Source organism: Taudactylus pleione, unplaced genomic scaffold (genome assembly GCF_031769625.1).
Source record: "Taudactylus pleione unplaced genomic scaffold, aTauple2 ptg002621c, whole genome shotgun sequence".
NCBI classification, from domain to species: Eukaryota; Metazoa; Chordata; class Amphibia; order Anura; family Myobatrachidae; genus Taudactylus; species Taudactylus pleione.
In genome coordinates this window covers 1-14,275 of record NW_028286999.1, presented here as the reverse complement: position 1 = coordinate 14,275, position 14,275 = coordinate 1, and the positions used below count along the sequence as shown (strand labels likewise).

Sequence of the window (14,275 nt, the reverse complement as noted above, 5' to 3'; positions counted from 1 at the left end):
GAATGGGCAAAACAGCAAAAAGAAATATACAAGAAAAAAAGGTTATTCATAACAATTACTCTGCAAATGATTAATATCATAACAGTTAGAAAGACTAAATCAAACTTGATTAGGGAGTAAGAACAAATGCGTAAACACAGAAAACTCCCCGTGGATCTAGAATTCAGCCCTGGTGTCATTACATTAGTAGCAGCCCTTTAACTGGCAGCACAGGTGATCAGTGCTCATGTGACTAGCCCTCAGCGCTTACAGTGTCTGCTTTCTGCAGGCAGATGGGTTCTCTAAGCACTGGGTATTGCAGTACAGGGTTACACAAAGCTGTGCCGCCATATATGAGAGATTATTTATTTCCCCTTCTCATTTGAACCATTTCAATTGAGAAGGGGGCGTATATTATGTAATGATATATGCTAAATCAATAATCAAAGTCACGGGCTGTGCGCCTATTGTTTATCAACGTCTGTCTTTCTTTTTTTCAACGTAATATAAATCCAAGAGGAAAAAAAGATAACTTATTGTATACTTGCGGACAATTTACTAACAGGAGAAATAACGTCTCTTTCTCTAAGTCCTTTGTATTGTGCACATTCCTGAAAGTGGCTGAAGGGAAATTCCTCTCTTTGGTGGAATGGGATTGAAATAATGCCAGCTATTTAGTCACCGGTTCAAATCCCGACAGTGGATGCTCAACAGGATGAAGATCCCGACTGTTGCAGGTAAGTACCATAACTCACCCCTGCCCCCCCCTCCCCCCTAACCCTCCCTTAGTGGTGCCTATCCCTAACCTCCCCCCTAGTGCCTAACCCTAACCTCCCCCTGGGGGTGCCTAACTCTAACCCCCTCTTACTGCTCCCTAAACCTAACCCTCCCGGGGGGTGCCTAAACCTAATCTCTCCCTGGGGGTGCCAAACACCCCCTTCCCCCCAAAAAAACCTAACCCCGCTAGACTCCCTAATACCCCCAGCTAACGCTATGGGTGCCCCGGACTTACCTTCGTTCGGTGCTGGCGTCCTTGGCGTTCTGGCATAGGGATTAAGATAGGTGTCGGTATTTCATCGCCTATCTTAAATCCCTTGCTGTGATTCCGATGTCGGGATTGAGACTGGCGGGCTTGCGGCCGCCGGTCTCATAACTATATCCCTTTTAAGTATGTGCTCTGTATATAGGCAAGTTCTGAGTACAAATCTCTGCAGCTATAAAGGTTTCTGTAATAGCTGCTATATAGAAGGACTAAGCAAGTACTCCTACCAGCTCTTAATGATAATGCTTCCACCCACCTTTCAAGTGTAACGTGAGCATTCTGCGAGACGGAGGTAGCTCTCAGGCTGCCGACACTGCCATGGTAAGATCTTCTCCCTCGGGCTGAGGGGGCATCTTGGATCTCCCCAACACCCTGTAAGATATAAAGATAAGGAATGGTTAGTGTATGTCAGGACAGTACGAGTAAATCATCTGTAAATTACTGATTAAGCACAAGGTTATGAAGAGAGGATGGACGTACAGATGTATGTGGGAGGGTGGGCACAGTTCTGTGATTGCAATATATCACCCTACGACCAGTGTAATCCCTGTGTGACAGATATGGGGAGGCTGTGTCGGCAAATATTGAAACTGGGACATTTAGGGGTTGATTCAAGTAAGTTTAAGGTACCGTGTAGAAACATTTCTAAGATAATGCAGTAAGAAATATTGATTATTTTTGCCCAAGCGATTTGTTATTTACTGTAAATCCCAGAAATGTGCACAGGCACACAATGACTGGTGTTCTAGCAGGAGCTAGCAGCTAATTCATACTGCCCCCTAGAGGTCAGTGCAGTCTGTGCAGCAGGAGCGTTTAGCATACAGGCGTATCACATTTTGGGCTCTATTTATTAACATTATTTTTACTAAAATAAAGTGAAAAAGGGTGTTTTCACACCCATTTCACATTATTTTAGTTTCACCTGTATTTATTACAGGGCAATTGGAGTGGAATTAGTAAAATTCTACTCCAACCCCCAGTATCACTTATTTTTAGTAAAGCAGATCGCATTTCCCATAATTGTAATGGGAAATGTGATCTGTGTGCAAGTTACTAAAAATAAATTGTAAAAAAATACCGGGGGAAGCCCTGTGATAATAACGCCACCTGGAGGTGGCGTTATCCAGGGTCTCCCCCGGTTACCGGGCTCCCACTCTGCTCTAACTGGGAGAGCAGAGGCGGGAGCCGGTACCAGTAATCAGCTATGTGGTCTAAAGAGACCGCAAGCTGATTGCTGTAAAAAAAAGAAAAAAAAAATTAAACATTTTTTTTTTCACTTACCTGAATCCAGGGACCGGTGATCGGGGCTCCGGTGATGGCTCCTCTCCGGTCAGCTGGTCTCCCACAGTGCACTGGGGCCCGGTCATCAGGTGATCGGGCCCCAGTGCAGTATGGGAGATCACCTGATCGGGAAGCCCGGAGAAGACCACCGGAGGCCAGGAGGATGCAGGTAAGTGTAATAAAGGGAGGGGGGGTCGCGGGGGGGAGGGGGGGGCCGCGATCGCGGGGGGGGGGGCTTAGCGCCGGGGGCGGGGCTTAGCGTCGTGGGGGGGTAGTAGCGGTGGTCGGTCGGCGCATGCGCGTGCTCTTAGTCGCGGTATTTTTTCCTGTGATATTACCTGAATTCGCAATGCGAATTCACTCGGTAATATCACACTACAATCCGCATTCAATATGCGGATTGTAGTAAATAGAGCCCTTTGTGAGAATGACAACAATACGGTTGATGAACTACAGCTACAATGGTGGTCATGTATATCATCAACTTCAAAGCCGAAGGAAGCCATTTAGTGTACTCTTATTTATTCTAAATGGATGTGTATTGTATTCTGAGCCTTAAACACACTACACACAATGTGTACCCAGCACGACATTGCGGGCGATGGGACCCTGCATGCGGCAGTACATACACACTTACCGATGTCGGGTCAGACTGTGGGAAGCTATGTGTCATGGTGCATTCTCATTCTGCAGCATGGCATAGTTAGTGACATCCCCCGGCGGCTCTGCAGTAGGGTCGATGCGGATATCATTAGTATACACTAGACGATGTATCAGATAGGTTGCTCTGATCCGCTGGATTGAACATCATATCGTCTAGTGTGTACCCAGCTTTAGACTATCTGATATTACATTTACACCATTATTCATTTCTAGAATTTCACTACACTGTAATATTAAAAAACAAGCGAGAAAGGGTGCAGGTTCTGTGTGACAGCGAGGCAGAGAATGTAGGGCTCCATTTACAAATAAATATGTCCTGCTATGTTATTTAGCGTTACCGCTCAGCTTTTGGGATTTTTTTTACTTTCATTTATTAATGGTTTGCTCACCGGCGAGCGGCAACGTAAAAATCTTATCACTGTTGTCTCTTCTCTCCAAACAGCACTGACGAATGGAAGTTCTATATATTTCTTTACTGTAATGGGCGCACATGCCCGCCAGCTGCAGTATGAGGGTGGAAGGGGTATACTGGCTGCTGTGGGAAGGAGGGAGGGAGTAAAAGGGGGGGGCACGCCGGCTGCTGTGACCTGGATGCTGGCCAACAGAACCACAGCACTCGTGAGCGCAGTGTAGCAGAAGCATGAGGCTGGAGAGTGAGAAATACCGCTCGTTGTACAATAGTATCATGCTGCTATTTCTTAGAGAGACATGAAATTAAAATAGCGCTGCCTAAAAAACGCGGAATCAGTCATGATAAATACATCTGGCTATAATTAACATAAACAAGGAGTTTGTAATGATTCAAACTCTATAGTAAATGGAGCCCTTAGATGGCCAAGTAGCAAGGCAGGGGCCTGAGGTGGGCCAAGTAACAAGGCAGGGGCCTGAGGTGGGCCAAGTAGCAAGGCAGGGGCCTGAGGCGGGCCAAGTAGCATGGCAGGGGCCTGAGGCAGGCCAAGTAGCATGGCAGGGGCCTGAGGCAGGCCAAATAGCAAGGCAGGGGCCTGAGGCAGGCCAAGTAGCAAGGCAAGGGCCTGAGGCGGGCCAAGTAGCAAGGCAGGGGCCTGAGGCTGGCCAAGTAGCAAGGCAGGGGCCTGAGGCTGGCCAAGTAGCAAGGCAGGGGCCTGAGGCTGGCCAAGTAGCAAGGCAGGGGCCTGAGGCTGGCCAAGTAGCAAGGCAGGGGCCTGAGGCAGACCACACTCTGCCATTGCAGTCCAGGTTTTAAGGACATCCATGCTTGAGTCCAGATCATTAAATCAAATTGACTGGTGTACTAATTAAGCCACCTGTGCTCAAGCATGGCTATCCTTAAACCCTGGATTGTAATGGCAGAGTTTGAGATTCACAGATGCATCTTAAAATTTAGAGCAAGAAAACCAGTTTTCATCTCCATTACCATGTGCAATGATAATGGTAGCGCTGTTGCAACTGGTCTCTGAATTATGAAAGGTATCTTTGACAACAGTAAAGCAGATTAAACCAGTTACTAAACTTGAATATTAAGCAGGATCTATATAGCATATCTTTAATGACAGGGAATCTTTTCACTGGTGAGCTGTAGGGATATGTAGCTTAGAGAGATAGATGGGTAGGATGAAATCCAAAAGGACTTTTGAAGCAGAGTGAAATAAAGTAGAGTGGTGGTTCTGGCTACAATAGGAGTTGTGTTGTATACATACAAATATAACAGATTTAGCTCATGTGCACACAGGCATCAATCACTTTCATCTCTTCTCTGTTCAATTGCGGACCTCCAAATTAAAAGTTACACACAAAAAGCACCATGCATCTTTAGAGAAAAATTATCTCATTCCAAGATTATTCCTGCCCTCAATCGACCGGACAAAAACACAGCAGAGTGATGGAAAAATATATTAACGCCCATGTGCACAGGCTTATATACACATATATATGGTTAGCATTACTGCCTTACAGCACTGAGGTCTTGGGTTCAAATCCCACTAGGGCCCTAACTGTGTGGAGTTTGTATATTTTCCCTGTGCTTACATTCGTTTCCTCCCACAATCCAAAAATATACTGGTAGGTTAGTTGGCTACTGACAAAAACAACAACCCTAGTGTGTATGTATATGTACATGTAGTAGGGAATATAAAGTGTAAGCTCCACTGGGGCAGGGACTGATGTGAATGGCTAAATATTCTCTGTACAGCGCTGCCGAATATGCGTATGCCATATAAATAGCTGGTAATAAATAATGTAGAAGACCACTTTGTCTTGCCTTGACTTGTATATGTCTAATAATTTCCTTTATATAAGGCAAATCCTTGCTTGGGACATATTTTTCCAGCATTTTGTCAAAGTCCGGATGGGCCATCAGATAGTGAAGCATCTTTCGGCCATAGAACCTGCAATAAAAAACACATTCGTGGAAAGAGGTGTTACGTTAGGCTAAATAAAAAAGACCGGATAATTAAAAGAACACAATAAAATATGTGGGCAGTCCCACCCCAGCACTGCCTGTGCTCAATGTTTTCTACACATTAGCACATCGTAATGAGCATGCCAGAATGAAGGGTGTGAGATATTTTGTTGACATGCATGACATGTTGACTTTGACCATGTCGACATGATTAGAATGTTGCCAAAACATCCCTGGTGGTCTAGTGGTGGTACAGGGGGGTCTTGCTGCTCCAGCGGCGTCTTCCAGGTCCGGCGGCGATGTCCCGATGACTTTCGGCGGATCCTGCTACTGGCGGAGAGTATAGCCAGTAACTAACCCCTAATCCATATCACCTAATGCTTAACCCACCCATAGCCTAACTCTAACCCTTCCCTTGGTGCCTTACCCTAGCCACTAGATGAGCAACCTACATGTTCTCGGAGACAGATCAAGGCAATTATACGGCTTGTCATATTTTGTCTTTTAAATGACTGCAGCTTTAAATCTAGCAGCCAATATCTGACGGCTGCGTGCAACTTGCAGGCCATTGCATTTACCCCATAGCCCATATTTTTCTTGTTTTATATGTATTAATATATGGGACCTTTCACTATGGAATATTGGTCCATGTATATATCGATTGGCTGAGTATATAATTCATAACAAGGAACCAATACTAAAAGGATTTAGAACTCTGAACTGTTCTTATTGCCGGACTTTGAATTTGGAAATGATCGCTATGTGGTGAAACGCACAATGGATTATCTATGTCCGGCACTTATGGAGCTACTGATCAACTTCTGGGGACCATGGAACGCACGGCCATCTTGTTTCCGGGTGCCGCGAGAGGAGTACGCATGCGCTAAGACGCGGACAAGCGCCGACGAGTAGTAATGCAGTTCAGCTGAATGTTGGATTAGAGAGGGTATATATAGAGTACATCACAGAGCCTTCTTCACGCTTCTGACGAAGGACTACCTAAGTCTGAAACGCGTTAAGCATGGGCTCTTTTTCCAAGTGACTATACATTGGGGCAGTTAGTGGGTTCCTGAGGAACATCCAGTTATCCGGACCTGCGGTGTTATCCATTTCCTATATTTCATCTAGGACCGAGTGGACCCACTGCTTGCTGCTGAATTGCCACTGTGGATATTGCTTTATGTCTGAAAACTTTCTACATATTGTAAGTGGAATATATCATTAAAGTGTCTTTTAAACGATTGATCTGCACTATATCTATTTTTTCCTCCTGTCCATATGTATCCATTTATGCCGCTGCTGGCCTAACAAGCAAAAACGGAGGTGGAATAACCGTGATATTATGCATGAAGGACTTGTTATATGGACTATCTAAGGAGATTCATACATCAGTGTGGAAACTATCATCTATATGGTGATTATTATATGTTGAGTGCCAACTTGTATATTGGGAGAGCACTGTTAATTGATGTATCCACTTGATTTTGTTACATTTACCCCATAGCCGACATGTATTGTGATGTTCGGGTTTGGTCCACACATAACAGAGCAATTCCTGTAAATACGGATAAGAAGGAAAGTACTGTTAGTCTCTACAGATTCCTCGCTATCCTGGATGTCTGGTACCCGGGGGAACTGCCCTCACAGATACATCCATCCGATGTCGTCTTGCAGAGTCCTCTTCAATCTGCCAGGATCCACTTGATTTTGTTACATGATTTTGGAGTATTGGGTGTTTACTCTGCTTTACATCACCTACAGTTGCACTTCTTATTTCATTGCGCACCTGTTTGTCACCTTGTATTTTATTGTTATCCTTTTCACCTATTTTTACAAATAAGTGCTGCAAACATGTTTGCCTTTAGAGAGATGAGAAAGGAACTGATTGATAATACTTTCTCACAAAATTTGGATGAAACAGATATTTGTGATGATGATTTGGGTTCTGCATTTAAGAAATTAAAAAATCTGATGGTTAAAGAAAATAAATTGTGGTGGGAGGTAGTAACCTTAGAGCAGTACCAATCAGCACAAATTATTCCGAAATGGTTAAAGATTATCAAACCACCTTCTTTTGATTCATCAGATAATAGTTTTAAGAAAGAATGGGAAACTATTCTTGAAACTTGCTCCTTTTCCTTGATTAATCTTATAGTTAAGGAAAGGAGAAAATTACTGATGAAACTAAATGAGGAAATAACCATTTTACATACTAAGGTACATCCCTATAAAAATTTAGAGGATTTTGGAATAATGGAAAGAGAACTAATGTTAAAGATTAATAAAAGTACCAAAGAATTAAGGGAAAAGAAACAAAATAAATTTTTGAGAGATATTAAGTTATCTGGAGTTCCTATGATGGATGACTCCAAATTAAGCATGCTAAATGCTAAAAAAGATAAAAATGAAAAGAACAACAAGTCTATAGGTATGAAAACACCTTTCTGGAGGAAGAAACCTCATGAAAATCATTTTAATAAAAGTAGATATGTTAATTCATTTAGACATCAATATGCGAAATATGAAGGCCAAAAGAACTGGAGAAACAGGGATTATAAAGGAAAACCAAAATATATGGATAGATGGGGAAAAGATTATGCTTATGAGGATGTTGAAAATAGGAATGTTAGGAGACCAGTGAATATATCTACATCTAATAGTTTTTCAATTTTAGATAATATTGACAGTAATGGTCCTTCCACTTCTGACCACTGGTCTGTTTTGGAATGGGACCCCCGAACACCGAGGAAAAACAGATACCAAAACTGTTAAAAACATTTAAATTTCGTAGAGGGAAAAGAGCAGGAAAGAAGAAAGCTAAAAAATAACAACAAAAAAAGAATAATGTATCAGCTTATGATTCCTGTGAAAAATATGAGGGAAAAATCTTTAATTTATCTGACAGGGTTCTATCAGAATCTGAAGAAAAAGTTCTGGAAAAGGGCCTTAAGTTTGCTCCATCAAACTTACCAAATTCTTTTAATGTATTTCTCGACATACAAAAATATGTTCGTAAATTAACGATTAAACGATTCTTTTTAAATAAAGATAAGGATGAAGACCTAAATCAACAACAGTCTTCAAAAACAAAATTTAAACCACCCTCGAGTTTCAATCCTGTTCACGCTAGGTGAAGTCATATCGAGTGTTTTAACAAATTGGTGTCTGATGATATAGATAAGATGATCCAAAAATAGTGTAAAGGTCAAAAACAGAAATTAAACATCACTAAAAAGGAATTTGAGGCAGTTAAGGCTTTAAAGGATGATATGAATTTAATTATAAAACCAGCGGATAAGGGTGGTGGGGTGGTCCTTATGAAAAAAGAAACATATATGGAGGAGATTTTTAAACAATTAAACAATGGATCCACTTATAAAAAGCTAAAAAGTGATCCTACACTTAAAATAAAAAAGCTTATCATTGATTTAGCGACAAAAGCATTAAATGAGAATGTTATTAAAAAAAATGAATATGAATTTTTGTTAATTAAGGACCCATCAATACCGACTATCTATGTTCTCCCCAAAATCCACAAGGACCCCCTCCACCCTCCCGGTCGACCTATAGTGTCTGGTTGTAACAGTCTAACCAGTAATTTGTCGGCTATGGTTGATTATTACTTACAACCTCTTGTGAAAAAAACAAAAGCATATCTAAAGGATACAAATGATATATTAAGGAGATTATCCAATGTTAATTGGCAGGAAGGATATTTTTTGTGTAGTGCAGATGTTACTACACTTTATACTGTAATACAACTGGAGAAAGGGTTAGAAGCAGTTTCTTTTTATTTGAATCAAAGTGACTACGATGATAAATTGAAGTCTTTTATATTAGAAAGTATTAAATTGATTTTATTAAATAATTATTTTTATTTTGATGGAGTTTTTTATCTACAAGTCGTCGGCACTGCCATGGGCACCAGGTTCGCCCCCAGTTAAGCAAATTTATTCATGGCATACTGGGAAGACCAAAATATATGGTCAGGTGATGACTTAAGGGCGGACCTGGTGTCATGGCAGTGCTTTATAGACAATATCTTTTTTATATGTTGAGGGAGTGAAGATGGACTTTTAGAGTTCTGTAATGCTCTCAACTCTAATAATTTTTCGATTAAATTAACTTTTATACACAGTAACTCAGAGGTATCTTTCTTAGATTTATTAATATACATCAAAAACGGTTCTATAAATACGAAAACTTTTAGAAAAAGTACAGACACTAATGGTTTTATAGATAAGACTAGCCAACATCATCCAAATTGGTTGGATGGGATCCCCTTCAGACAATTCCAAAGGATTAAAAGAAATTGTACTGAAGGGGAGGTATGCGATCAGCAGTTGGAAGAAATATCGAATCGTTTTCGTGCAAAGGGATACTCTGAAGGAACCCTGGAAAAAGCTCGAAACAAACTTGCACTGGTGAATAGGAATGATTTAATTAAATCTAAGGATGATAGAATTGAGGAAAAAAAAGATGATTATCAGTGGGCTTTCATTACTCAATACAATTCATCATATAAAGAGATGGAGAAAATTATAAAGAAGAACTGGTCGCTATTGAAGCATGACCCTATAATTGGTAATGTTATACCTGATAAGCCAGTCTTTATTTATAAAAGAGCTCCATCACTAAAGGATAAACTTGTGAGAAGTAATCTAGAAGTGGAAAAAAGATCAAATATAAGAACGAAAGGCTTCCACCGTTGTGGAAGCTGTTTGATGTGCAAAACAGTTAAATGTAAGGATCGTAAGATCACTGAAGTTATTGTTAATAATGAGAAATACTCTATTGGAGATTTTATCACTTGCCACTCCAGGACTGTTATATATATCCTGGAGTGTGCATGTGGTTTATTTTATGTGGGGAAGACTAGTAGAAGTCTCAAGGATAGACTTGCTGAACATATTTATAACATCCGCAAGGGATTAGAAACACACACTGTCTCTATGCATTTTAAGGAGCATCATAGGTCAAATGAATGTTCTTTGAAAAGTTTTGTAGGTATTCAATTGGTGTTGGCTAATTGGCGTACCAGAGATTTAGACAAACGTCTCTCGCAATTAGAGATGAAATGGATTCATCAGCTAAGAACCCTTGTACCCAAGGGATTAAATGGGGACTTCGAGCTGAAATGTTTCCTGACATAGGTTATTGGATGTATTAAAGCTGTTTGCACAATTTATTTGTCCTCCACAAATTCTTTTTGTATATGTATTTTTTATATTTGTATTTTATATATGTATGTTTTATATGGATTTTATTCTGGTGATTGATATCTTTTTCTTGTTTTATATGTATTAATATATGGGACCTTTCACTATGGAATATTGGTCCATGTATATATCGATTGGCTGAGTATATAAATCATAACAAGGAACCAATACTAAAAGGATTTAGAACTCTGAACTGTTCTTATTGCCGGACTTTGAATTTGGAAATGATCGCTATGTGGTGGAACGCACATATGTCCGGCACTTATGGAGCTACTGATCAACTTCTGGGGACCATGGAACGCACGGCCATCTTGTTTCCGTGTGCCGCGAGAGGAGTACGCATGCGCTAAGACGCGGACAAGCGCCGACGAGTAGTAATGCAGTTCAGCTGAATGTTGGATTAGAGAGGGTATATATAGAGTACATCACAGAGCCTTCTTCACGCTTCTGACGAAGGACTACCTAAGTCTGAAACGCGTTAAGCATGGGCTCTTTTTCCAAGTGACTATACATTGGGGCAGTTAGTGGGTTCCTGAGGAACATCCAGTTATCCGGACCTGCGGTGTTATCCATTTCCTATATTTCATCTAGGACCGAGAGGACCCACTTAACTGCTTGCTGCTGAATTGCCACTGTGGATGTTGTTTTATGTCTGAAAACTTTCTACATATTGTAAGTGGAATATATCATTAAAGTGTGTTTTAAACGATTGATCTGTACTATATCTATTTTTTCCTCCTGTCCATATGTATCCATTTATGCCGCTGCTGGCCTAACAAGCAAAAACGGAGGTGGAATAACCGTGATATTATGCATGAAGGAAATGTTATATGGACTATCTAAGGAGATTCATACATAAGTGTGGAAACTATCATCTATATGGTGATTATTATATGTTGAGTGCCAACTTGTATATTGGGAGAGCGCTGTTAATTGATGTATCCACTTGATTTTGTTACATTTACCCCATAGCCGAAATGTATTGTGATGTTCGAGTTTGGTCCACAACTAACAGAGCAATTCCTGTAAATACGGATAAGAAGGAAATTACTGTTAGTCTCTACAGATTCCTCGCTATCCTGGATGTCTGGTACCCGGGGAACTGCCCTCATAGATATATCCATCCGATGTCGTCTTGCAGAGTCCTCTTCAATCTGCCAGGAATCCTCACAGTCGTATACCTCTACTACCTCACCCACTTGGGAGGAGTACTTAGAATGTGACTGTCCGCAGGACTGGATCGAGACACAACTAAGGCGTTTGCCTAACTTAGCCAGTGAGGAGATCCCAGCATGCCTTGCCACAGTTTTAGCTTGGCCACCTATATCAGATGAGAAGCAACCTCTTTAGGTGTGCGCGACAACGGACTGCCCAACCCGCAAGCTGCCTAGGTCTGTGCCCACAGGGCCTAGCACATCAGCAACTGTCCCAGAGGATGGCGCCCTCTCCATGATCCTCAAATAGTGCCTATGCTCTGCAGCCTCGCAGACCATGAGTTCCACCAGAAGCCAATGGTTGCTTTCTTCCAATAACAAGCACCGGGAGTGAGGAGGCACTTGGCTGCTTACAGTACTTATAGTCTGAGATAGATGCACATGAAATGATCCCAGAAGACATCCCACGTTGGCAGTGGGTTACAGAAGCTTGTACTGAGACAATAGTGAGATGGTCTGCTATATGTAACTGATGCAGCAGTCAATGAAAATAAGTGGGAAATAACAAAAAAAACAACATCATCTCATGCAGCCTAACCTAAAAAACTCCCCTGAAACCCCTGAAGGATGGGAGTTCTGAGAGGTAGAAGCATAACAGACTTTCTATACCCTATGGACTGGTGTCCCCCATGAGGAAGAGAGAAATACCGGGATAGAGAGAGAGAGAGAGAATGAGAGCAGAAGACAATTAGCAGAATACTAACCTGGTTTCCTGAGAACTATCCTGTGCAAATTTTGTTATAGCAGGAAGAGTTCTATCTGTGATGTCCTTTATCCCAGACAAGATCCGCCCTGGTCCCATCCTCTCCACCAGATCACACATGTGCTGTGCCGTACATTTTTTGACCGTGGTGTTCAAGTGTCTACAGGTAAAACATGAACAGAAATAAGCACCAACCAGACAAAGTACCAACAACTAAACATAAAAAAAAACTTCTAAAAGTATAACATAGGGGTAATTTTACATAAAATAATTTAAATGTAGGCTTAAACGTTAAAGGTTACCCGGTGTTACGTTACCTGAGCCCTCCATTTATGAGGGAGGTGAGAGTTCGCAAAGGTGTGACATTCTGTACCATTGCATCAAGCGCCTTGTCCACATCCTCATGCATGAAGAGATTTGATTCCCCTGCCTTGGATGAAGGACACGTACACAATTGTCCAGTTCGTTGTCCATGTTCTTCTTCAGATGTGTGAACATGTCCCCTAAACAGCCAATTGCTGCTCGGGAAACACTGGAGCGCAAGTTCTTCACCTAAATAAAAGAATAAAATATAAATAACTTAAAAAGGTTTTTACTACAAACGGAACAGAACAAAGAAATTCATGCCAGGTTTCTTTCATATGGGGGATGGGGGGGCAGAGGACAGATGGATTTTGATTAAAAGCAGAAAGCCCCTTCCCCCAGTAACTGCCTAGCAGTGGCAGTAGCTCCCTAATCACTTGCTGGACAGGTAGTCCCAAGGGAGATGAGTTATCCCCCTGGGACCGTCATGGTAGAGTGCTTCAAATTGGAAGCCACTCCCCTGGTATCAGGCCACTCCTACACAGCTTCTAGGGGCTGCAGCTGAAGCAGTCCCTCGAAGCCGGCCTGCTTGTTGAATTGTGCATGTGTGGGATCACATTTACAGACCCCTCTCCTGGCCAGACAAGGTAGGATTTGCCACTGGGCAGTAGAGTTTTGACTGTTAATTTACTGCCGAACAGCTTCCATACGTTTAAGACTCTATCTTAGCGATTTAATTCCAATAGGTGGCAGCAGCTCACATGTGAAGACCCATAGATACAGATAAACAAAGAAAGGATCTTCTAGAAGAGTCTAGAGGCTTTATGACTGACTACGTCTCCAGAAAGAGTGATTAAGAAAATGTTTGTGTAAACGTGCAGGATCTGCGTTACATGAAAAATAAAAAAATACTAAAAAAGATGCATCTAGGAGCAGGGTCGGATTAACAATGGGGAATGTGGAGTCGGATTAACAATGGGGAATGTGCAGCTGCAGCTCCAGGCCCTACCATTAAAAAAGGCCCAGAGGATCCAGTCAGTGCTGCGCAGACCAGAGAAAAAAACTTTTCTCTGTCACTTCTAACAGCATTCCAATGCCCTGCCCATGTTCAAGGAAGATAGAGCTGATGGTGCATACACAGATTTAGCAGGACAATATAAACTATAACAATATCGTTTATCATTAGAATGTCCATATCACGATTTATATGTGTAAATATATCTCTTGGAAGATGTATATTAAATAGCCATATTATAATCCCAATACTTATAGTATCTTGTATCTATTAAGAACCATGAGATGGACAAAAATAACAGTGAGAGGGAGTGAGGGTAACCAGTGAGTGTGATGTGATAATGAGGACACAAATAACAGTGAGAGGGAGTGAGGGTAACCAGTGAGTGTGGTGTGATGATGGTGAGGACACAAATAACAGTGAGAGGGAGTGAGGGTAACCAGTGAGTGTGGTGTTGTGATGAGGACACAAATAAC

At 41.6% G+C, this 14,275-nt stretch overlaps 1 protein-coding gene across 1 annotated transcript; it reads right to left on the bottom strand.

The window, feature by feature from the left end:
- Positions 1 to 4,307: 4,307 nt before the first annotated feature.
- LOC148431226 (TOG array regulator of axonemal microtubules protein 1-like) lies at positions 4,308 to 13,033 on the bottom strand (the record flags this gene model as incomplete). The annotated part of the gene is given in 5 exon segments (XM_088466189.1): positions 4,308 to 4,418; positions 5,205 to 5,331; positions 12,483 to 12,641; positions 12,799 to 12,919; positions 12,922 to 13,033. Coding segments are annotated over 5 exon segments (630 nt in total), but the record flags the coding sequence as incomplete, so codon positions are not given.
- Between the last annotated feature and the right edge of the window lie 1,242 nt (positions 13,034 to 14,275).